The 24,807-nt window shown below is 52.5% G+C and overlaps 1 protein-coding gene across 2 annotated transcripts in view; it reads right to left on the bottom strand.

Annotated features, from left to right (window-relative positions):
• Positions 1 to 24,807, bottom strand: part of ADAM12 (ADAM metallopeptidase domain 12) — a 281,165-nt gene that overhangs the window by 189,209 nt on the left and 67,149 nt on the right. For both annotated transcript variants that reach the window (XM_075534458.1, XM_075534459.1), the window contains exon 3: positions 20,573 to 20,646. In XM_075534458.1, coding sequence (XP_075390573.1) covers positions 20,573 to 20,646 — 74 coding nt within the window. The remainder of the gene's footprint in view (positions 1 to 20,572; positions 20,647 to 24,807) is intronic.

The raw sequence follows: 24,807 nt of genomic DNA on the forward strand, positions 1-24,807 counted from the left end.
CAAGGCCCAGATAATGAGGGGCACTCCCACCCCCGGGAGAGAAGCCTGGGGGAGGCTCCGCGAGCCCTTGAGCGCATGCTGTTATAGAAGAACACTGCTGGAAACCGGGCAGCGGCGGGTGCCTTCTCACAGGGCAGTGGGCTTGTCCAGGGCGGGTCTTCTGGGGACCAGGGCCCTGGGGTGGGCAGCTACCACATTTGCCCAACATATAGGCACTCCCAAACACAGGATGGTTTCTCAGGTGTAACAATGGGAGGATGGCGGAAAGGATTCTGGGCTATCAGATACCTCCACACCAGTATTTCTGTCCACTCAGGGAGGACCAGGCACTGACCCGTGGGGGTGGTGGTGGTGGTAGTATGTGTGGTGTGTGCGTGTGTGCGTGCGTACGTGTATGTGAGAGAGAGAGAGAGCGCGAGTGCGCAGAGTGGGGCGAATTCTCAATGGCTGGGTTCTCAGAAGTTGGCCCCCAGGACTGTCCTCTGGTTGGTCTCAAACCTCTCACCTTGCCCTTAGCAGCCAAGTGTGATAACCATGCACTCCCGCCCCCCCACCCTCCCACTGAACATTTTTATCGGGGACCTTCCCACGCAGCTGTGACATCAGTCTTTTGTCCTCTCTTCTCTTTCTCAGCACCTCACAGCCTGCGACCACATTCTTCCACTGTGCTCACATGGTTCGGGGGCAGCATGTTCCCCCTCATTATCCCCTCCTCCCACTTGCTTTGTTCTACCTCCACTGTCACCACGCTTGACCAGACCCCCTCCTCCAACCTGCCCAGTCAGCTGAACCACAGCCTGTGTCTCCCTAAGGCCTTCAGGCATCCTTGCCGGGGGAGGGGGCTTATCACCTCCTCCCCCACAGGGCAGCCGGGTGTTATCTGTCAAATACTCACTTCCTTCCACCACTACCCCTACTTGCCACCCACCAGCGGCTTCCCAAGTCACGCAGGGTGGGATCCAAAACCCATCTGAGGCTCCGCGGGGTCTGGCCATTCTCACATTGGATCATCCAGGAAGTGACCCTCTCCCAGGCCTGATGACCTGGCTCCCTGCCGGCCTCACAATGCCACAAACTCCTGTCCGGCGGGGTGTCCTGTAATAGACTCAGACAGAGTTTGCTTTCCTGGGTGGTTCAGCTCAGATGTTGGGGTTCAAGCTTGAAGACCCTCCCTGATCAGCCAGAAGGTGACACCATCTCCCTCCCACCCTCATCAGCTCAGCCAGTGTCTGAAACAGCATAATTAATTCTTTGTAGGATTATCTGCTGACCACCGGGCCGCCCTCCCACTACCCTGCAAGCTCTTTTTCCACTTGCCGCCCCCACTCCCACTCACTGCCCGCCTGATCCTGTGGTGCTCACTTGCATGCTGAGGGGTGGGGGTCAAATAGAACAGCCCAGGGACTAGCAGCCGGCCTGTGCGGGCCACTTGCCCCGTCGTTGGTAAAGCATTGCGCTATTATTGTGATGTCCACCTTGCTCTAGGAGTGGAGATAATTTTTCTGAAAATCACAGTATGATCTCTGGGAATTCCACTTTTCCAGGCCATGGTTTAGAAGGGCCCATTCCCTAAATCCATGCTCAGGAAACCCAGGCCTCCCCCTTCCCACCCCCTCCGCAACGGCCCAATTTCCAGCCAGTGTTTCCCATTGACCTAGGAGCCTAAACAGCCTGCAGACACGAAGCACGGATGACACAGAACAGGACCTTCCAGAGGGGAACTGCTCTCAGGAGAAGGGCAAACCCAGCCCCAAACCCAAACCCGACTCCCTGCCACAGAGATGACAGTGGTTCATAATGAGCCGACAGGGCAGGGTGGAACTGCCTCTGTGGGTCTGAGGCTGAAACGCTTTGTCTTGTCTTTCTCCCAAGGAGCAGCTGATGGCTTTGAACTGCGGACCTCAAGGTTAGCAGCCCAACTCATATCTACTGTGCCACCAGGGCTCCTTAATCCGGCTCCACAGAGCTGAATAACAAGGTTGCAAAGTGAGCTCTGGGCCCTCAGGTTTGGATCGCTCCTGTCTTGAATGAATGAAAAGCACTTGTTAAACAGAAGCTAGGCCAGTGAGCTTCTTAGCAGAACAACAAAAGGGAAGGCCGCTTGCTCTTCCTTTCTCTCAAAGACCCCAGGCTCTAAAGGCTTGTTTATCTTTAGAGAAGCAACAAAGTCCACATGGAACAAGCACACCAGCCGGTGTGATCATGAGGTATCGATGGGATCAGGGATCAGGGATCAGGCATCCAAGACCCAAAACAAAAAAATCATATCAATGTGAATGAGGGGAGTGCGGAGTGGAGACCAAAAGCCCATCTGTAGACAATTGGACATCCCCTCACAGAAGGGTCACAAGAAGAGACGAGCCAGTCAGGGTGCAGTATAGCATCAATGAAACACACAACTTTCCTCTAGTTCTTTAATGCCCACCCCCAATGATCCTGACCCCTACCTTAAAAAATAGACCAGAGTATGTACATGGGTACAGATAAGAACTGGAAACACAGGGAATCCAGGGCAGATAAAGCCCTCAGGACCAATAACGAGAGTAGCAATACCAGGAGAGTAAGGGAGAGATGTGAGGAGAAGGGGGACCCGATCACAATGATCTACATATAACCCTCTCCCAGAGGGATGGACAACAGAAAAGTGGGTGAAGGGAGACATCGGTCTGTGTAAGACATGAAAAAAATAATTTATAAATTATCAAGTGTTTGTGAGGGAGGGGTGGGGGGGGGGAGGAAAAAATGAGCTGATACCAAGGGCTCAAGTAGAAAGAAAATGTTTTGAGAATGATGGCAACAAATGTACAAATGTGTTTGACATAATGGATGGATGTGTGGATTGTGATAAGAGCTGTACCAGCTCCCAATAAAATGATTTAAAAAAAACCCAAAACAACAATAAAAGAAAGGTCGCTGGTTCAACCCACCAGCGTCCCCCATGGAGAGAGATGGGGTCATCTGCTTCTGTGCACATTGACAGCCATTGACCCCCCAGGCAGTTCCCCTGTCCTCTCGGGGGGGGGGGTGTCTATGCACTGTCACTGGCCATATCAGCCACCCACTGGCCATCACCTACCACTGAGATTCAGAGAGAAGGCCGAGGGAGACAGTGATGGCCAGCTGGCAGTGGACAATGGGGCAGAGTGGGGGCAGGGGGGGGAGACAGTGCAAAGCCATCCTACGAATCAGAAACGAGGGAGGTGAGCATTTGCTCTGCATGTGAAGTGACCAGTGACCTGCTCTGCCAAGTCCTCCACCTTCCGTTCATGGCCACCTGGAAACTACACCACAGGGTCCAGCGGCAATGAGCGTCCACTAGCTCTCTCCGCCAACGTACTTCTGGATGGGTTCGACCTGCCAGCCTGTCCATCAGCCAGCCAGCCATGTGACCCGTGTACTCCCCGACAGGATGCCTGAAACAGCACGCTGCCTCCCAGGTCTACAGGTAGGAGAGTGAGACTGGAGAGCCCCTGCAGTGTGGCTGGGAGCTAGGATGACCTACTGGAAGTGATGGTCCTGTCAGCAAAGCCAGCCACCCCTCTGGGTGACACTTGGCTCTCTCCAGGCCCTGAGCTCTGCCCTGAGTATTGGCCAGATGCCCATGGACTGAGGCCAGAGCATCCTTATTTCCCTCTACAGACACTTCCTGGGAACAGGCAAAGCTCCCCTGGGCTCCTGCAGGATCATCTCTGCTCCCAGCAGAAGCGGCTGCAAATCTGCATTTGCAACATCGGATCTCTAGTCCTGCGCAGGCTGCCTGTAAATCAGCACTGGTTTGTCTTTACAGGCCAGGCCAACAGGTGCGCGTTTAGCACAGTCCCCGCCCAGCTTACATATCCGATCTTGAAACCATGAGGCATCAGCTGAGCTCAGTGCAGGAAGGGACGGAGGGGCCGCATTTTGTCTGGTTCTTATTTGGAAAAACCTCAGTCAACCGGAATGGAGAAGAGAGATGAAGCAAAGCAAGCTTTAAACACAAGTGAGGTGCAAATGCAGGCTGGAACCTACTACTCTGCCATTCCTGAAAGTCAGCAATCTGTCCCCATGTCACCTGACAAATAGAGCAAGGTCACCCATGGGGTCTCTACTAGGAAGAAAGGTCCGGTGATCAGCTTCCCAACATTCCCAGAAAACCCAAACCCAAACCCACTGCCGTCGAGTCTATTGACTCATGAAGATGCTGCAGGGCAAGGGAGAGGCACTCATGTGGGCTTCTGAGACCACCATTCCATAAGGGAGTAAAAATCCTCGTCTTTCTCCCAGAGGCAGGGGCTGGTGGTTTCGAACTGATGGCAGCGAGCCACACACTACGCCACGAAGCTTCAAAACACTCCAAAAGTTGTTGCAGTCGGCTTCCAGCCCTAGTGACCCTAACTGTTCCCATGCCTGAGCCCACGGATGCAGGCAGGCAGGCACAGTGTCCATCCCTCTTGCTGAGAGCCCTCCTCTTTTTTGCCATCCCTCCATTTCTCCAAGAATGATGTCCTTCTCCAGGGACTGGTCTCTCCTGGCCATATGTCCAAAGTATGTAGGATGAAGTCTCACCATGCTTGCTTCTAAGGAGCACCGTGGCTTCACTTCTTCCAAGATAGGTCACTGTGTCCTTCTAGAAGTCCATGGTACTTTCGATATTCTTCTTCAGCGCCATCCAAATGCCTTGATTCCCCTCCTGTCTTTCCCCAAATGTAAGTCAAGGAAAACCTCAAAGGTGGAAACAGTCTAGTGTCTGATGGAAGATGCCCCCCTTCCCCTGAGGTTAGCGGGGACCAAAAATGCAGTGGTCCAGCCCTGGGCTCCCATCTCCCAAGCACGGGGAGATGGTGTCGGGGTTTTTTTACTCGTGGGGTTGCTATGAGTCAGGGTCCACTTGACAGGACCTAACAAGAGCTCTGAAGGCATTTGGAATGTTTGTAATTTACTCTGGGTCATGACTGTGTCTCAATGTCTCAGGAGGCTCGTGACCCACACCACAGTGGCCCTCTCCTCATCTCCATCCCGAGATCGGGTACCCTGCAGGGACCTCATCGCTCCCTGCCACGTCCCCTCGCAGAGTCATCTCCTGGGTCTCCATCCCGCAGCACATCAGGGGCTCCCAGTGTGGGCACTGGCCCTGGGGATCTTCCTCTCACAGGCAGAGGTCCGCTCCTCTGGAGGGGAAGTTCACAGAGGGTCCCTGTCTACAGGAGCAGACCCACTCCCCACAGGGCCCTGGCTGTCCCAGGAATACACTAATTGGTCTCTCTGCTTACACACAATTTATTCTCCATGATTCCTTGTCTGCTACCATCCGCTAGCAGCTGCCTCTGAGAGAAGTAACAGCACACTCTAACTTGGGAATTGACTGGGGCCAAGGCCCTGCTGGGAGCCATTATCTGCTCCCCGAAACCATCTGATCTGGTCTCCTGTCTCCACTCGCTACTCAGAGAAAGCACGAACATCTCCAGTTTACGGATGGGAGAGCCCAGGGCCAGAGAGGTGAGCCGATTTGCCCAGTCACAAAGCTGACCAAGCAGAGGTCTTGCATCCCCTGCTGCTCAGCCCAAAGTTCCATCCTTACCCAGCACCTCTGCTGCTGCGCTCCTTGGACTGAAGCAGACCAGTAATGGGCAGGCACGCCCCCACCTGGCCTCTTCTCAATTTTTATTTTTAAAAAGGCAGAAGTACTACTGCAAAGACAGAGTGAAGCATTCTGAGGGCACCCACTGCCATCACTGGTTCCAGCCCACAGTGACCCGCCCACTTCTGAGACCTGCTGGGAGCCAACAGCCTCCTCTTTCTCCCATCGAACAGCAGGTGTGTTTGAACCTTGGACCTCGGGGTTTGCAGCCCGACACCTAACCCACAGTGCCACCAGGGCTCCTGAGTTTTGAAGGAAGTGGACATGGCTTCTAGACACGCAGAGGAAGTCTGCTTTTTACTGGGTGTGACCTTGAATCCCCTCTGGGACAAGATGGGACATCAACTAATTAAACAACTGAATGAATGTGTTGGCAGAAGCCTCAGCGTTACATTTCAGCTTCTACAGGAGAGATGGCTGCAGAAGGAGCCACAGTCTCAAACACACCGTTTTCTAAGCACAGAGGGGCTGCTGAGGTATCTACCTGGGGATGGTTTGAAAGATACGGCTGGTGGGTGGAAAGGTGTTTCTATTAAACAAGGGCTGACAGAGTCAGGCCACATCCATACCCTGTTTGGTGAAATAAGACACAAAGAAAAACAAAAAAACCCTCATGACCATCAAGTCCATGCTGACTCACAGCGACCCTACAGGACAGGGCAGGGCGGCCACTGAGAGTTTCTGAGACTGTCGCTCTTTGCGGGAGTAGAAAGCCCCACCTTTCCTCCCGAGGGGAGTGACTGGTGGTTTGGAACTGCAGCCTTGTGGAGCACCACCTCCACCCCAAACCTGGGTGTGGTTTACACTGAGCTGGAGCGCCTGTGGTGCAGTGGGTGAAGACTGGCAGGTCACATCCTCCAGCCACTCCAGGAGGAAAAGCTGAGGCTGTCTGCTTCCCTAAGGAGCTCCGGCCTCGGAACCCTCGGGAGCAGTGACATCCTGTCCTAGAGCAGGAACCCTTAAACTGTGGCCCGCTAAGGACACTGATACGGCCCGCCGGGTGTTTTTGCCCCGCTTGTGTTTTTACTTCAAAATAAGATATGTGCAGTGTGCATAAGGATTTGTTCATAGTTTTTTTTTTAAACTATAGTCCGGCCCTCCAATGGGTCTGAGGGACAGTGAACTGGCCCCCTATTTAAAAAGTTTGAGAACCCCTGTCCTAGAGGCTTGTAGGGCAGGATTGACCCAAGGCAGTGGGCTTTCCAACATTCTAGGCCTTTCCCATTTCAACACCAAAATGCTGACAGCTTTACTGAAAGAAAAAAAAAAAGTACTGACAATTTTTGTTCTGCGACTATTCCACATGAAAGCCACAGCCCACGGCTCTCCACAGCGTGCATGGCTTGGAGACTGCTCATGACAGAGACGGGGTGGGGGTGTTTCTCACCAGGGAAGCTTGTCAGTTTCAAGGAAAACAGAGAGGCTGACCCACAAATGCCTCGGAGCAAGGTGACACTGCCAAGGTGACCTTCCCAGGCCTGTAAACAGCCAAGCATACAGACTCTCCTGGGATGACCCTCCGGCTGGGGGGAAGGGGAAGGGAGTGGGGGGGTGCTCTTGGGTTCTCCTCCAGCTGCCCACATTTTCCACCTGGAAGGCAGTCCTCAAAGCACAGGAGCGCTCCTGCAGAGTCCCCCAGCATGTCCAGACGTGGTGCCTGCTCCCTAAGAGGCTGGCCCTAAAGGCCCTGGTCCTGTTTTGTCTCCTGTACATGTGGGCTGGCCTCAGCATCTTCTCAGAACGTCTGAGACCATCTGCCGGCTCCTCCTCTTACTTGTCCACACCCATACAGGAAGGGAAGGAAGGAGGGCGATACTGAAAGGAACCCTGGACCGCTTACCACAAGGTCAAGGGTACAAACCCTCCAGCCACTCCGCAGAATGATGGAAGCGGTCTGCTCCCAGGAAGACTTACAGTCTTGGAAGCCTTCTATAGAGTTGCTATGAGTCGGAATCAACTCGATGTACGTTGTGTTTTTATTTATCTGTTTAAATTACGAGTCAGAAATGATTCAATAGCCTCCCTGCAAAATCCCCGAACTCGCTGCTGTCCAGACGATTCAAACTCGCCGTGACCCTGTATATGACAGCGGTGGGCTTTTTAAAGAAACCACACCGAACAGGAGATGGACTGACACCAGGGCTGAAACAATGGGTTCAAGTAGAGCAGTGATCGCGCGGCTGCTGTGGGATTGGGCTGCGCTCCGTTCATGCAGGATTGCGCAGGTTCAGAACCGACTCCACAGCACTAGCAGCCAAGACGATGATGAGGCGGGGCTCCAGACACCATCGATGGTCAGGTCAACGAGCTTGCAGGGCTTTAGGACAGGAGCACTGGGCTGGCAAGCGTGGTACCCCGTGTCCTTCCCAACACCAGGAAAGCAAGACGGCTGGGGTGACATAGGGTGCACACAACACAACCATGATGTCTCAGTCACCACCAGTGTCGATGCCAACTCACAGTGACTCTGCAGGACAGGACAGAACTGCCCCTGTGGGCTGCTTTAACTCTGCATGGGAGGGGGCAGGTGAGCTTCCCCATGGAAGTGACAAGTAAGGATGAAGAGAGGGGATGGGAGAAAGCTGCATGGTACAGTTACATCCCACCACAGGGCTCTCACCACCATGGAGGGGAAGAAATACAAAATGCCCAGGACACACTGTGGCCTATAACGAGGACCAGTTCCCATCGCCACGCCATGCCAGTCATGTCCTCAGACACGAGGGGACGGAGCAGCCCTAGGGAAAGTGGGGAGGGGGCTGCAGAGGAGATCTGTTGGCTTTGGGGACTCCATCCTTCTGCAAACTCCCGGGAGGCATGGTCTGCACCTGAGCCCGATGGCTGCCCTCCTGGGGGAAGATGAAGGCTCAGGGTCAACACTCTTGGCCACAGGGCCGATGCCTGCTTGTGGAGGAGCAAGGTGCCCTCGTGGTGCAGTGGCTAAGTGCCCCACCACTGGCCCAAAAGCCGAGAGCCACTGCTGGCGTTGGGGCAGAAGGCTGGGGCATTCTGCTTCTAGGAAGATGGCGCCCTTGGAACCCATTGGGTGGTCCTACGTGCCCTCCAGGCTGGGCGTTGGAGCTTGAGGACAGTAGGCTTAGTTTGGTGGGCATGCAGGAGGGCAGGAAAGGGTCTTTCCCTGATGCTAAAAAGGCCCGGAACCCAGCTTGTTAAACAATGTGTGACACACACGGAGAACCAGAGGGATATGGCCTTGTACGGGTGACATATAATGGATGAACTGCTGGCAAATAAAATTACACAACAGTTCTTTATTCTCTTCAATAAAGCAGGCATGAAAAATTGATATGACGACCAATAAATAGCGAACAAAAATGACTGGGGAAAATAGGGCTGCGACCACCAGCTGCAAGTTTCACTAAGCACCTGATCAGTCCCGGAGGGCTTCCACCCCACCAGGGAAACGTGGAACGAGAAGAGGATAGAAAGTCTCCCCCAAACTATTTGAAGGCCCCTCAAAGGGTCGGTCATAGGACTGGTGATTTCACTTCAGAGAATGCAATAGAAGCAAACAGTTCTTTGCAAAGACACACCAAGGGCACCCTGCGTTGTCGGCGCCCCGTAACAGGAAATGGGAAGCGTTCCTGAGGGCACAGTGGCTAAGCAGCAGGCGGATACCCTGAAGCCTGGCCCTTGGAAGCCACCAGCTGTCCTTCCTTCTTCGGTCAAGGTTGTGGCCTTGGAAACCCTGTGGGTCAGGCTCGACTCCGTCCTGTCGGGTCACTGTGATGCGGAATCCACCCAGTGACCGTGGGCTTCGGTGGCAGGTTTCTCCCTGAATCAAAATCGTGTTTGTGAAATCAGTCATGTGGTTCTAAAGGTCCCCTTCCTTCTGGAAAGGTCGCCTTACTGCCCTCCGTGGCCAATGCAGAGTCTTCACTGAAGAGCTACACCCAAAGAAGCTGGTCTCAGTGGTCAGAGAGGGGATGGGGAGTCCCCCAGAGGAGGGACCCAGCCACCCTGCAAGTCTAGAACAAACCACCCCTCCCCTCAGCCATTTAAGACAGAAAGAGCAGCGCTCGCTCAGGGGCAGCGGGCACGGAGAGAGGAGGACATGAAGAGGAAACAGGGATATGTGAGGGGACCTGGAGGGGATGAAAAATGCATGATTGGAACGGAGCGCAGACGAGTTGTTGAATGTAGAACTGATGGTCTGCCCTGTCAACCGTCACCTAAACTACAGCACAAGGTTCATGTTTTAAAAGCTAGGAAGCCTTGTGAGCTTTTGGTTCATGACACAGTTAGGAAAAGGCAAGAGGAGGGTAGTGAACAGACAAGTCACCCCCAGCTCTCTCGGGATACACCGCAGGGAAGGGGAATGGGGCCAGGCCAACCACAAAGGCAGCATCAGCTCTTGTCCCAGACAGCCCCCGGGGAGGGCCAGGCTGACCAGAACTGCCCATCCGAGACGAGGCAGTCTGGGGAGAAACAGCGAGGCCGTGGCAGGATGTGTCATCATCAGAAAGTCTCAAACCCAGTAAACTCAAGAAGCAGATGGGCCCACGGGGTCTACTGACAGTTGGAAGTCTACGGCCCCATCAGACACCCTTTCAAATCCTCCTGACACGAAGCACGCCGCCCGAGGATGCCACGCTCTCCACCTGGACCCCGGAGGGCCCTGCTTCACAGAGGCTGCTGTCACCAGCGCAGGCACTAGAACATCGCATCCGATTGGAACCTAAAGCTCTGAAAATGGCATCCTGCCCTTTCTCGACGTCTGCGAGCCTTCACATCTGGGATGAGGGGGCTCTCAGGGGAATTCGGCTCTTATTTGGGGAAACAAAATGGAGCCCAATTAGAAAGACCTTAAATGTCACGGCTGAGGGATTTTCACTTAAAGGAGAAGGAGTTTGGTCCAGTGAGGAGGCCTCTGAAGGGCAGCTGCCTGCGTCCCTTTCTCTGAGTCTGGAAATCGCCGAGAAGCTTCTACAGTGCTTCCAAGGGTTCCCACGGAAGTGTGGGGACCTAGAGTCTCAGTTCCCACGGAAGTGCCGGGGGGACCTAGAGTTATGGTTCCCACGGAAGTGCGGGGGGACCTAGAGTCTCAGTTCCCACGGAAGTGTGGGGGGACCTAGAGTCTCAGTTCCCACGGAAGTGCGGGGGACCTAGAGTCCCAGGAGTTTGGGGGGCAAGGCAGGGTCCTTATTACGCTGCAGGTGTCGGGTGAGGTGAAGAAGGGCAAGGAGACTGGTGGCTGGATGATGTCTCTGCTGAGACAAGAGAGCATCTGTGGGCTGGTGCTCCTGGCCCGTCCCACCACTACCCAACTGAACCGGAAGTCATGACGGGCATGTCTGTGTAGCCCAGCGGCTCTCAACCTTCCTCATGCTGCGACCCTTTCACACAGTTCATGTTGTGGTGATTCCAGCCATGAAAGTATTCTCCTTGCTACTTCATCAGTCATTTTGCTGTTATGAATCGCAACTCAAAGGGGTCACGACACACAGGTTGAGAACCGCTGGTGCAGCCACATGTGCAAGGTGAACAGTCTGGGAAGTTTCCATTTTATTTAAGTGAATTTAAATCTCAGTTGCTGCAGGTGCCCAATGGTGCTTCAATCCAGGCTGGAGACAACCCCTTAGGGCAGCGGTTCTCAACCCGTGGGTGGCAACTCCTTTGGGGGTCGAATGACCCTTTCACAGGGGCCGCCCGCTTCATAACAGTAGCAACATTATAGTTATGAAGTAGCAACAAGTCATTTTGTGGTGGTGGTGGGGGGTCACCATAACATGAGGAACTGTATTAAAGGGTCACAGCATTTGGAAAGTTGAGAATTGGTTTATGGTATGTATTTGAAAATATAGACGCTTTGAGCCCCACGGGCTGGATTCTGATTCAGAGGAGCGGGGACTGAGAGTTGCTCTTCTGGAAGTGCTCCCGGGGGCTCCGATGCTGGTGGCCCAGACACAGCTCTCTGGGTTTCATGGGGGGCATGAGCTTCTGGACTGGGGAGCACCTGCTGTCTGGGCACCACCCAGAACGGGTCTTCTGCCCCCAGCCCCAGAATGGCACGGACCCTGGCACCACCTGAGCTGTGACTGCTATTGGGGTGCCCGCAGGACCTCGGCCAATGCCTACCATGCGCCCCAGCAAGCGCGGTCTCTACTCAGGCTCCTTGCAAACATCCGCGGACTCCCAAGAAATGCCGTGCCCGGGCCACACGCAGCAAACACTGTGCGTTACCTCCAGCGGGACTCCGTGAGGTCCAGGGGTCCACCTTTCTACATGACTTGCATGGCCATGACCACCCTGATCCCCATGTGTGCCCTGCCTGCTTCTCAGAGGGTCCGTGCTTGACCCTCCTCCAGATTCTCTATCAGGATCAGATGCATGTCACCCCAAGAATAATCCTCAGCATCTCCCTTCCCATGACCCCACTTCCAACTACCAGAGTCTGTGCATCCTCCCCCTGGAGCAGTTCTTCATTCTTTACTCCCCTTTCACAAATTCAACTTCGATCTAAGCCATCATCAGCCTTTCCTGTATCGATCCAAGCCAAACCCACTGACACGGAGCCCACCTGCATGCGAGCCGCTCTGCAGGACAGACTCTGACTGCCTCGTGGGCTTCCCAAGGTGGCAATTCTTCCTGCAGGAAGCCGACTGCCACCTCTCTCTCCCTAGGAGCAAGGGATGGGTGAGAATGGCTGCCTTTTCCGTTAGCTTTAACCTCTGCGCCACCAGGGCACTCTCCTTGGTTAGTCCCTCGAACGGCTTGCTGTCTGTTTCCGGGCACTCAGCACCGTCTACTCCTCTTTTCTCACTTAAACGCAAGCGGCAGGAGGGCTGGAAGGGTAAGCACCTTACCCACTGGCTGAATGCCCGGCCCTGGCACACTGTAGCTGGCCAGTTAAAAGGCAGATGACCAGGGAATCAAAAAGGGACACGGGAAGCAAGAAATTCCAGAAGTCCATGTTCTGAAGAGGAGCAGGGATAGCTGTGGCGCAGAGGGATGCGGCAGCGTGAGCACGCGGTGTGCATCCGGGGCGTGCTGCGGTGCGGCTGACCATGACATCTTCACGGTTTTCCTGGATAACGAGGTCATGCACACTCACCTGCACCATTAGAAGCGAGCCCTCAACTCCTCTGCCACTGACACCCCTTTCTTCCACGGAGACGCAGTGAAGCCTGATGGTGGTAGCCATGGTGAAATTCTGTTTGACGCGATTGAACCATTATGGAATGATGTACATGTTAACACCCAATCAATTTTTTAGAAAAAAAAAAAAACCAGCACTGAAGAGCTTCACCTCACCCATTGTGGTGGTAGTTACATAATCTTTTGTCAATTTGAGACTATTACCAGTCAAGGGGTGGAGCCTGCCAATCAGGTCACAGCTTGATGACCTCATTTGCAGGCGCTAAGGAGATAAGTAGCTCGTGGAGGCAGGACACAGGCACCCTCACCGTAAGACATTCCTGTTGACAAGACACAGGCAGCTACGGGGAGCTGAAGGAGCCATGTGGAGACCCCTGCCAGCACTGAGATGCCTCAACCACCACTGGATCCAGACTTTCCACCCACTGGCCTGTGATCTTCCTGCATTCAGCGTCATTGCATGTGTTTTATGAGTCTGAAGAGGAATTTAGATTGTATCAGACATATGGGCTAAAATCGGACTTATGGACTTGATCTGGACTAGGCTGGGATGTTTTCTCAATATTCAATTGGTCTTCGATATAAAACTCTTTCTTATACACATGAGTGTCTATGAATTTGTTTCTCTAGTCCACCCAGACTAACACACCATCTTCAGCCTCTCCAACTGGGTCTTCATGTGCAGCCAGGTGGTCCTCAGAACGAGTCAGTGCCTGCCATCACTCTCTCCACATCGTCCTTCAACGCTCTCCCTTGTCCTCACGAAAACACACATCTTTTTAGTGGTGCTATGGGGTGTCTTGGGTCCCCACCCATGCCCCACACCACCCTAAAAGATATTGTTACAGTGATCCATAACCCTAGCGACAGAGTCTGCGCAGACCAAATCAAGATGTGGTCATGTTTCTTGAGTGACTAGGAGAAAAGGGGATGAAACCCAGACATGGGGAGACGGCATGTGATGATACAGAGATGGGACTGAGGCCAAGGACCGTCACCAGCAGAAGCCAAGAGAAAGCCCCAGCCTGCAGGCAGGACAGGCCCCGCCCCAACACCCGGCGTTCAGATTAGGAGGCTCCAGAGCTGAGTGCATTTCTGGCTTTGGTTCTTTTTTTTAAAGCTTGGTATTGTTTATTAAAGCGGCATTTAACTCACTGTCATCGAGTCAGTGCTGACTCACAGTAGCCCCCACCCTATGGGTTTCTGAGAGTGTACTTGTTGATAGGAGTAGAAAGCCCAGTCTTTCTCCTGAGGAGTTGCTGGTGGTTTTGAACCGGCAACCCTGTGGATCATAGCCCAACACATAACCACTACCCCCCAGGGTCCACTGAAATATAAGGAGTATGAGCTCCTCCATAGACTGACTTCTCTGTGCGTGCATCCTGATCTCTCCAATCAACAGATGACAAGATGGGGAGGCTATAAAAGGTAGGCAAATTATGCAAAAATGCAAATTACTGAGGTTGCCAGGATTGTGACATAAAGACCGTAAAGACCGTCAGAGCCACAAAGGACAAGGAAGGGCACAGAGGAACGGGTGCGCTCGAATCATGGTGTTGGGAAAGGATGCTGACAGCACCGGATGCCGGAAGAACAAACCAGGCTGTCTTGGAGGAAGGGCAGCCAGATGCCCCTTAGAAGCAAGGGGTGGGGTGGAGTGTGGGAGAGACTTTGTCTCATGTACTTCAGACAGGTTGTCAGGAGACACTTTATGCAGGTGCACCTGGAGACCACCACCCTGCTTGGTGAAGTAGAGGATCACCAAAAAGAGGAAGACCCTCAGCGAGGCAGAACACAGCAGCAGCAGCAGCAACAAGGGGCTTGTGGTAGTTACACAATTTCATGTCAACTAGATTAAAAAATGGGGGTGTGGAGTCTAGCCTGTCAATCAGCTCACAGTCTCTTTTCCTCCCTGGAGGCAGCACTGACTCTGACTCTCTCTCTCTCTCTGCTTCACCTTCCTCTTGACAAGCAACATGGAGCCATGCTGATGGCACCAGAGCCCCGGAGAAGCTTCCACTGCCACAGGATCCACAAGACTTTCCATCCACCGGCCTATGATCTTCCTGCATTTGGCATCATTGTAGGTGCTGCGTGAGTCTGAAGAGGAATTTATGAACTAGTGTCAGACATATGGGCTAATGTTGGACTTATGGACTTGATCTGGACTGAGTTGGGATGTTTTCTCAACATACAATCACTCTTTGACATAAAACTCTTTCTTAGACACGTATGAGTGTTTCTAGATTTGTTTCTCTAGTCAGCTCAGCCTAACTCTGGGTTCAAATCGAAACTTCGTGAGGGTGGGGCAGGACTTGGCAGTGTTGTGCTCTGCGGTACACGGGGTTGCTGGGCAGTAGAACCAACCTCGGGCATTTAAAAGGGGCAGCGGCAGTAGCAGGAACTCAGCAGGAGGGCACAGCTGTCCCTTCCCTCCAGGTCTTGTCGGAACTGCTGGCGTCTGGCCATCCTCCTTCCTCAAGACATACCAGCAAAGACCAGGGGTCACCTAGCCTTCATTGGCTGAGGAGCTTGGAAACAGGCCTTGAGTGGAGGAAGGCGACCTAATAATCATGCTGCATCCACAGGGATGTTTTGGGGTCATTCAAGCCCCATCTGCAAACACAGCTCAAGACCCGATCGTTCAGCACTGATTCTTACGCACACGTCCAGTTCCACATTAACAGTGGCAAGTGCAAAGAATCTAAGTAGTTTGTTGTCAGAAGTCAAGCTAGGGCTCACATGTCCAGCGTCTCCACTCTAAATCCTGCGGAGAAAGACCAGGCTCTCTATTCCCGTCAAGTGTCCAGGAGAAGTGCTTCCCTGACCCTGTGGTCACTCTGCGTCAGAAACAACTCCATGGCAGGGAGCTGGGGTTTGTTGTTGAAGCTGTTCCCCGATAGAAGCTTCTCTTGTTGAACTGTCTCTCTGATCACCCAGGCAAACCTCTAACACCCCTGCCTTCATCTAGACGGTTTACATTTCACCAACTACCCGTCCAACAAGCGCACACGGAGTGCCTGCTGCAAGGTGGACCATACTGTGGGAGGGAGAGGAGGGGAGACGAGCGGACCCAGCCCAACCTGAAGGGCCTCCCCAGTCACAGAAGCCAGAACACCCAGTAATAGCAATGAGACCAAAGACGCACGTGGCTCCTGAAAGCTTGACTTGCAACAGCACAGTGGTCAGTGTCCTGGATGTGGCCTGGCCAGGGGCCCTGCATGATGGATGATCCAACACCCCTAGAGGATCCACCATGCCGCCACCCTACCTCCCATGCACTCCAGTGGCGTGTGTCAGCAGCCACACTGCCTTGGGGACTCACATGGAATGTGCAAGCATGAAACTAAAGCCAGGGTCTCATTCACAGGAATGACTGGGACACGTCCTTCAGAGCTGGCAAGCCTCGTGTTTTTGTTACCCTAAGCCCAAGACTTTACATTCATCCCCATAAAACCTCATCTTGTTAGTGTTGGCCCACCGATCCAAACTCTGGAGATCTCCCTCATCCAGAGTCTGTTGTGCGGCACACGCTTGTCCTTCCCCAGCATGGTGTTGCCGGGAAACGGGCAAAGGTGATCAAGCCAGGTCCTGGGCTTTCACAGACACTGAGACGTGGGCAAGGACCCCAAAGCCACCAGCAGCAAGCTCCGTCCAGTTGTCCAATGTGATTCGGACCAAGTATGAACAAGGGATTCCTGCTTTCTGGGTTGTTCTTCAGCCGGTGATGGACTCATGTGATGACAGCCGGGTCCTGGCTTCACTTACCCACCTGCCCTGTATTAAGCCCGTGCCTTCATTCTCCCGACCGTGCAGAGATACCCTGGCCTCTTTCTAGTCTTCCAGCAGGAGTATCAAAGGTCCCCTCTGACAGAGGTGTGGGCTCACGCCACAGTCCTTGCAACTCAAAGATACCCTAAAGGTAAACAATTCGCCCCAGTACAGACTCAGTGGTCACAGGGTTCCCACGGCAACCAGAGATGGGGACAGGGCCTGGAAACACTGAGGTGTCCAAGCGGGAGCAGTCCCGCACCTGGAATTCCCCCAGACGGGCCAGCGTGTGCACTAAAGCCCTGTGATCAAAGATGCAGTTGCACGGAGCACCTGCCTGAGGACTGGCCGCAGACTCCAGGGGGACCGGGTAGAGTTATGGAGGCGATAAACCTGCTCCCTGCAGCCCCGTGAAAAACACTTCTCTGGGGGAGCTTTGAGTTTCTTTAAACATTCGATTACAGCTGTACAAACAGGGGTTTTCGGCGAGCAGCATCCGATCCCCGTACAGATTAGGGATGTGAGCAGGGCCGTGAACGAGACTCCGCAGCACAACTGTGCAATCAGCACTCGGGCCTGCCTGTCACAGCAGAGGTCTGAGGGTCTCCTTAGGTGAGCTGCAAGTGGATTGCCGGCCAAGGCTTACGTAAGTTGCGTTTCTCCAGGTTCCATGGGTAGGCATGTCTAGCTCTTTGAAAATTAGAGTACTTTCTAAAATTCATCATTATCCTTCTATGAATAAGAAGCAATTCAACACTTTTCCCCCCTTAGCCCTTATTCGGCTTTCACAAGCTCTTTTCCCCTCCAACTTAAGTGTCCCCGATTATCAAGGGAATATTTTCTTGCTGTAAAGCACAATAGACCAAAAAAAAAAAACCCAAGCAAAAACAAAGAACCATAAATAAATCACAAGTCTTTATAATCACAGGACACCAACCATAACCAAATTCGCTGCCATCGAAGCAATGCTGAATCATAGAGAACAGGACAGAACTTCCCCTCTGGGTTTCCAAGGCTGTAACTCCTGATGGTATTAGCAAGCCTCATTTTTCTCCCTCAGAGTAGTTGGTGGTTTCAAACCACTGACCTTGCAGTTAGCAGCCCCAAATCAACCCTCCTGCCGCCAAGCTCATTTTGCCTCATATTGCCTCTGTAGGCAGTGTAGTGTAGCACACTAGGGGTCTCCAGGGTTACGGGAGCAGAAAGCCTCTTACTTCTCTCCCGGAGTGGCTGGTAGGTTTGAACTGATAACCTTGTGGTTAGCAGTTGCTCAAAACATCAACTGCACTACCAGGATTCCTGTCTTAACTACGTACTTGGATATGAATGCACAGTAATGTACTTTTAAAGTAAAAAGTACAGAATGAAGACCATGTAAACGATTATTCCTATTAAATAGATCATGGGAATTTTACATGAATAAAGGATCTTTGTCCTATTTTAATTGCCGCATAGCTTTCTATTTTGTAGTTGAGACGATGAGACAATCGGCCTCCTATAAATGTTCTCTGGGCTGTAATTTTAGCTTTGGTTTATCCTAGCCTCCCTTAGATATTGTCTCAGAAGCGGATGATGGAGCCGAGGGCTACGCAAATTAAAAATCCTATTATGTACTAAGCAATCAGTACCTTCTGCAATTGCACCCTCGCCAACTCCCAGAGCGAAGAGCACACAAGCATTTCACTCTATTTATGAAATTGTAGATTTCTGGCGTTCATTGTCTCAGAAAAAAGAGTCCATTTGGAACAGACGTGTAATCTATTTACAAAAAAAAAAAGGTCTACTGAAGGGTCTGGGGGCGGGAGCCAGTGAAAGGAAGAGCGCTGGGATGCTCTTGTTACCGACACGCTAGCTCGACATCATGGGAGCTATACCATTGGTCCAGGCAGTATAATTAACATAAAGCTACAGAATGACCCGAGACCCCATTAAACTCTCTCTACAGTGTCCCTAAAACACAGGCTGATGGCGAGGCTGGGGAGAGAAGGGGGGATGGAGGAGAGAGGGGGCTTGGCTTTCAACTGCGCTGATTTCACGATCAAATGCCCAGTGTTCAAAGGGAGCACATGAAGGAAGCTTCAAAGATGAGCCTTAATGCACACCAGCCCATCCCTGAATCCCAGGGTCTCAGGCTGAGTTAAAGTAAGGGAGGGTCAACCGGACCCCCAGGGCTTTAGAAAACCAGATATACCAGGGTGCACACCCTCTGATCTGCATTAGGAAGACAGAAACAGAGAAACTTTATGCATTAGACAAAGACGGACATAAAAATTCATCAAAATATTAGCCAAGGTTATCTTTAGTGGTAGCAATACTTAGCAGGGAGGGGGGGGGGTCTCTTTTTTCTCCCCTAGAAGTTCTGATTTTCTGCACTGACACCTGCTTCTTTTATTATAAAAAACAGACTAAGATTTGTCATCTGTCCATTTCCATTCCCTGACCTATAATCCTAATATCATCATAGAAATTCAAGGTCACTGTCCCTCTACCCGAGTCCAGCTTATAACCACTATGCCAACTACAAGGTCAGCAGTTCAAAAGCACTAGCTGCTCCTCTGGTCAAGACAGGGCTTTTTATTCCTGTGAAGAGTTCCGGTCTCAGAAATCCGTAGGGTTCCTGTGAGTCAGCATCGACTCGCTAGCAGTGTGTTGGATTTTGGCTTGCTCCCCCACCCCAACAATGTGAGAACAGCAGCCATTCCAAGACAGGAACCCCCTCACCCCATCTGCCCATCGATCGTCGAACAAAACTCACAGGGAACACACAGGACCACAAGCACTTTGCTGTTTTATCATTTTACCAGACCTTTCCTCCTAACGATTTATAAATGACAAGAGACAAAAGTCCACATCCCACCCTAGCCACGGGCAACTCCCCAAACCATGTCCTGGCCTCACCTACCTGTTTCCCCCTAGGATCCCAAGCTACAGGTGCCTGGGTCTAGGGGTCTTTTAAACCACTGGAAAGTGGAGGTAGTTGGGGGGCATGATAAACAAAGGCTGAGCTGCTTCCCCTTAAAAACCACCCTCACTTCCATGCTCAGGCATAGAGGTGGCAGGACAGAGTCCCTGAGGGACACAACAGGCGCACGCATGGGCTTGAACTGGGCAGTGTGAAGACCGAGGTGGCTGGACTGCTGCTCTGGGTGGATGGAGTGTTGGCTTGGCCTTCAGCAGTCTCAATCAGACAGATCAGCTTCGAGTCCTAGCGCTAGGCACAGGAGCGGTGGGCCTGGAGGGCGATGCTGAGTCAGGCCTCGGCCCACTGGGCAGGCCTCGCTCCACAGAGTCCTGCTTGCCAGACATGCAGATTCCAGTAGCACCCAGTGTCTACATGACAGGAAGGGGAGAGAGGCCAGCTCTTTCCAGAGCGGGAAATGCCTATTTTAAAGCAGCCTGGTCCATATCCCATTCTCTGCAGATGACTGACCGGGCAGCACAGCTCCCTGCCGGCCCCACCAAAGGGAGCCTTCCGGGGACTCTTGCATCTGAGCTGTCAATGAGGGGGACCTGCATGGTCTTCAGTTCAGCTGTGAGGCAGACACAGGGTTCTACTGAGAAGGTGTAGACAAGCTGTAACGGGGGTCATGTGCTCCAGGAACAAAGAAAAACATTTGCTGGAAATTTAGATATTTTTCACAAAGAGGCTTCATTTCAAACTAAAGAGAGAAGACGGGTGTTTACAGCGCAGAGGAGATTGGCTTTGAAAGGCAGAATCAACTGCTGGTAGGTCTCAGAGAGGAAAGGGCTTCTAGCCCCTGGCACAGCCCCAAGCATCACCCCAAGTGAACTAATCAGGGGTACTGCTCTCAGACCACCAGCCATTGGGGAGGAAATCAGACCACGGGAAAAACAAAACAAAGTCAGAGCGAGAATGACACCTGCCAAGGTGCTGGATTCCCTGGGACCGATCACTTCTGAGTTTCCCCATTGGATCATTTCCTGAAGTCACTCCTAGTCGCAGGGCTAGCTGGAGGAAGTACCCTGCACTCACTTCCACCTGCCAGTCAGCAGCCCCTTGGCTCCCTCCTCTCACACAGAAAACAAGAAGTAAAGGTGACTTACTCATTTCTCTCCAGCTTCAGGATGAGTTCTCCACGCCCCAGGTGTAACCGGAAGCTCAACAGCTCTGGGTGATTCTGAAAGACAAGCAGTGGACTGTCAACGGGAGGTCATAGGGTGTGGAACAGCTGTCTGTCTGGATGGGCTCCTCAGGGTCCCCTGTGAGGGAGGAAAGTGTGTTCCCTTCTAGGGGTTGGGGGAATTCTGGGAGTGTGATCAGTCTGGGGGATGCACGCCCCCTCTAAGATGGCCCTAGGGTAAGTCCCGTGTTCCCGACCACGCCGCCCCTGTCCTTCAGCCATGCACTTGGGATGATCTGGCGTCTATCTCCCTCCATCAGCGGCTTCTCTACAAAGGGCACCGCTACTTCCCCAGCTGCCCCCTGCTGTCCTGGACGCTTCTTTCTCCTCCCCGGAATCCATTCAAAAGTCTGGTGACCTGGGTTCCAAAATTCAAGTTCCAGTGCTCAGGTCGGCGCCGATCACAAGGGCCTGTTTCCTGGATTACCAAACACCTCCTCATGCAGGACCCCTGCTTGCTTGCGTTCTCATGTGCTCTCCTCCCCCATCCAGCTCCAGGGACAGCCAGGATGGTCTCCCTCTCTCTCTCCCCTCCTTACAACGAGCCTGGGCTGGTGCTGCTGGGCTCTTGTCAGGGGAGCCCAGTCCCTGGAGGAGGACATCACGCTTGGTACGAGAGGGGCACCCGACAGCAGGAAGACCCCCAACAAGATGGATCAACCCAGTCAATGCTCAAACACAAGAACAATGGTGAGCATGGTGTAGGACCGGGTCATGTTTCCTCCTCGTGTGCATTCTGTCGCTATGGTCAGAATCAATTCAGTGGCCCCTACCACCATCAACAACCACAATCACCACCACAACAGTTGATGGGCCGAGTTCACCCAGACACGCCCAATAAAAATGTGCCGATGAAAACCAAACACTGGACGATGGGAGGCTCTGCCTAGCAGCCACAGCAGGGGACTCAGCCCCTCCGCTGACCATTCAGACAGCGCAGGACCAACAGGGCGCTGCGCCCTTCCGTCACAATGTCACCAGAACTCCAGCTGACTCAGCAGCAGTCACCAAGCACAAGGCAATTCCTTATCTGAAAGGCACCTCTGCCACTTCTGTAGCTTGTGGGTGTGTACATGTGTGTACACACGATGAGATGCACATGTACACACACTGAGAGTATTTACTCTATCTAATGAACTAAGCACATCGTGCTACATCTTATACTAAAAAGGACTCAAAGTTCCAAATACCCAACATTCATCCAAATAATGAAACAACGTAAACAGACCATCACCACGGGGCGACCAAACGAGTTTGAGGCCCAGGTTAATACCCACATGTGCACTAGCTCAGGGCACAGTCTCGGTATTACCGGGCTAATACTCACACCTGGACTGGCTCGGAGGGCATCTTCCGGCAGTCTTCCTGAATCCAGCCTGGGCGCCCTAACTACTTCAATGTAAGGGAATTGCAACCATGTTTAGGAGTCAGTTGCTGAGGTGCCTGAGCCCCGCGTTAAGACTCCACAGCTCCCCGTGGCTGGCTGGGTCACCACAGTCGGGCAGAGCAGAGGTCGGACTCATTCGCCTGCAGGGAAGCACCTGTGATGCAGGCTCAGCCAGTCACAGGTGCAGAAAACTGGGACAGCCTTAGGTGCACACCCAAGTGGGGGGTCTCTGTTTTTTCCATTTACTAATTTTAAGGAGGTGCTTTGAGCTCTTAATTGTGGAACACCTATGGATGAGGCTAAGGAGTAACCCCAGGTGGAGGGTGAAGCTCATTTTCCAAACACAGGAGACGCTGGGTGTGGAGCTGTGGTGTCAACAGGTCCTGTGTTCTTAGGGATCCATCCCGACACACGATGCCATCCACACCTCACCCTCCTGCGGCAACCACGCTTAATTTAGGGATCCTGAGCTGCCTGATGTTTTGAAGAATCATGCAGATGTCCAAGCAATGGAAATCCCATTGATGGCCGAGCCTTTGAAACCAGCACTAGTAGACAGCTCCATGTGGGTTTTGGAGAAAGTGTGAGAGTCTCTTTAGCTTTGCCCCGAGTCTGTCTCCGGGATTTCTGTCCCCTCTCCCGACCCTTTCTGAAACCGGACTCTAGTCGCCTAAAGTACTGCTCTCTCTAGGGCTTACCATTTGCTCTCATTAAATACAACTCAGAGCTGTGGTTCTCTACCTTCCGAATGCCGCCACCCTTTCATGTAGTTCCTCATGTTGTGGTGAAACATGTCCCCCTCGCCCCCAGCCATTGCTACTTCATCACTGTCATTTCACTACTGTGATGAACCTGGCCACCCCTCTGAAAGGGTCGTTGCCCACCTCCCCCCCCATAGGGGTCGCAATGCAAAGGTTGAGAACCGCGGACTTAGAGAAACGAGGGTGTTAATCAGGCTTATCAGCAAAATATACATCTCAGTGTCCTTTCAATCAGCACAGCCTCATGCAGCTAGGTCTGTGCAAGGAGGCACCACGAAGTTCATAGAAATATTCCATTCACTTTCAATTTCATTCTTCCACGAACTTTGTGAAGGCCCCTCGTGTTGTATGTGTGCGTTGTGTGTGTGTGCATGTGTGTGTGTGCATGTGTGTGTGTGTTTAAGTACATGTAGAACAGCAGTTCTCAGCCTGTGGGGCAAGTACCAGATTCCCCAGAATTCTCAGAAGGCTATGCCCACACAGAGGTCTCATTGGCTATCTCCAGATCGACAGCCTAGACTCCACCCCTATACTCAATCCTTAAATCGACACCAGAGTAGGTGACTACCACAGTGTAATTAGTGTGTGCTTACCTATGCCATCAACACACATGATCAGAAGCTCAAAAAGAAAGTCCCACAATTCTTGAAAGTGAAAGAAAATGATGTGTAGCCCCCTTCTCTTCCGTGCAATCAAGCGAGCTTAAATGTGAACATTTGTGTTGATACCACAGAAAGAGAACCCACAAGACCTGATAAGATTCCCACGTCAACATTCCAAAGAAAACCCGTTCTCGCAGGGAGACCCAAAGATTGGTGTCTTGAAGTGCAGTCGGGGGACCCATGCTCCAGCAGAGATCGGGCAGTGGAGCAGCAAGGTAGGAGGGCTATTTTAATTCAGACCCTCTAACTGCCCTACGTCCATAGGGTAAAAGCATGCATTTTCGCATGATGGGGATAATGAATTAGTACTGGTTAGCTGCAGTCTTCCCTTCTAAAATGCAATATATATTGATTACCCTAATGGAATGGTTTCTCTTAATGAATCCTTCAAGAGCGGCATTTGCGGAATGAATCAACTGAATGCTAATCAATAGGCTGGAAGCGTTTCAGCAGCAATTCTTCACCCACTTAGTTTAAGTGGGAAAAGGACATCCAGACAGAATGGACCGCGGAGTGTGTGGGGGACAGTTAACATGCTCAGCAACGTAGATCCCTCACCAGGGCACTGGCCACCCAGCTTACACAGCAGAATGTCACCAGTGTCCTAGGAGCCCTTTCTCCAAGCTCACCCCCCGCCCCACTCCGAGTCAAACGACACTGAATCCTGTTAGTGATGGTCTTGATATCCTTTATAGTTCGACAACACTTCACGTATACATCCTCAGACGACAGACTGAGCCTTCTGTCCCGTCTTGAACCTCACCTAGATGGCCACCTACTCTCTCTTCTTCTGAGAAGGGTTTCCTCTATGAACCTTGGTTCGACTCGTCCAGGTGGTGGTGGGTCGCTGCAGTTCACAGCTTTGCAATGCTCGAACATAAGAACAATTTTTACATCTTCTCGCCATCCCTCCTGCGACGCCCATGAGGGAATCTTCCCATGTCCATGGTGTCCTCCTGCACAGGTGTGACTCTCCTGGGGTGCACACCTGGGTGGTGGGGTCTACAGATGGGATTGCTATGGACTGAGCTGTGCGCCCCCACCCCGTGTTATATGCTGCAAACCCTAACCCCTATTATGGGGCTATCGAGTGCTAACCAGAAAGGTTCCCCCGGGATGATTGTGCACAGGGGCTTGTGGGGAAGACATTCAGTGAGCATAGGGTCACTTCCTACGGGACACTGAGGAGGGCAAGCATGTACGTAGAGAGAAACCTTCCACCCCAGTCATGACACTGAGCGAGAGGATGTTAGAGAAACCTTCCACCCCAGCCATGACACCGAGCGAGAGGATGTTAGGGAAACCTTCCACCCCAGCCATGACACTGAGCAAGAGGATGTTAGGGAAA

The sequence above is a fragment of the Tenrec ecaudatus genome, chromosome 16 (assembly GCF_050624435.1).
Source record: "Tenrec ecaudatus isolate mTenEca1 chromosome 16, mTenEca1.hap1, whole genome shotgun sequence".
NCBI classification, from domain to species: Eukaryota; Metazoa; Chordata; class Mammalia; order Afrosoricida; family Tenrecidae; genus Tenrec; species Tenrec ecaudatus.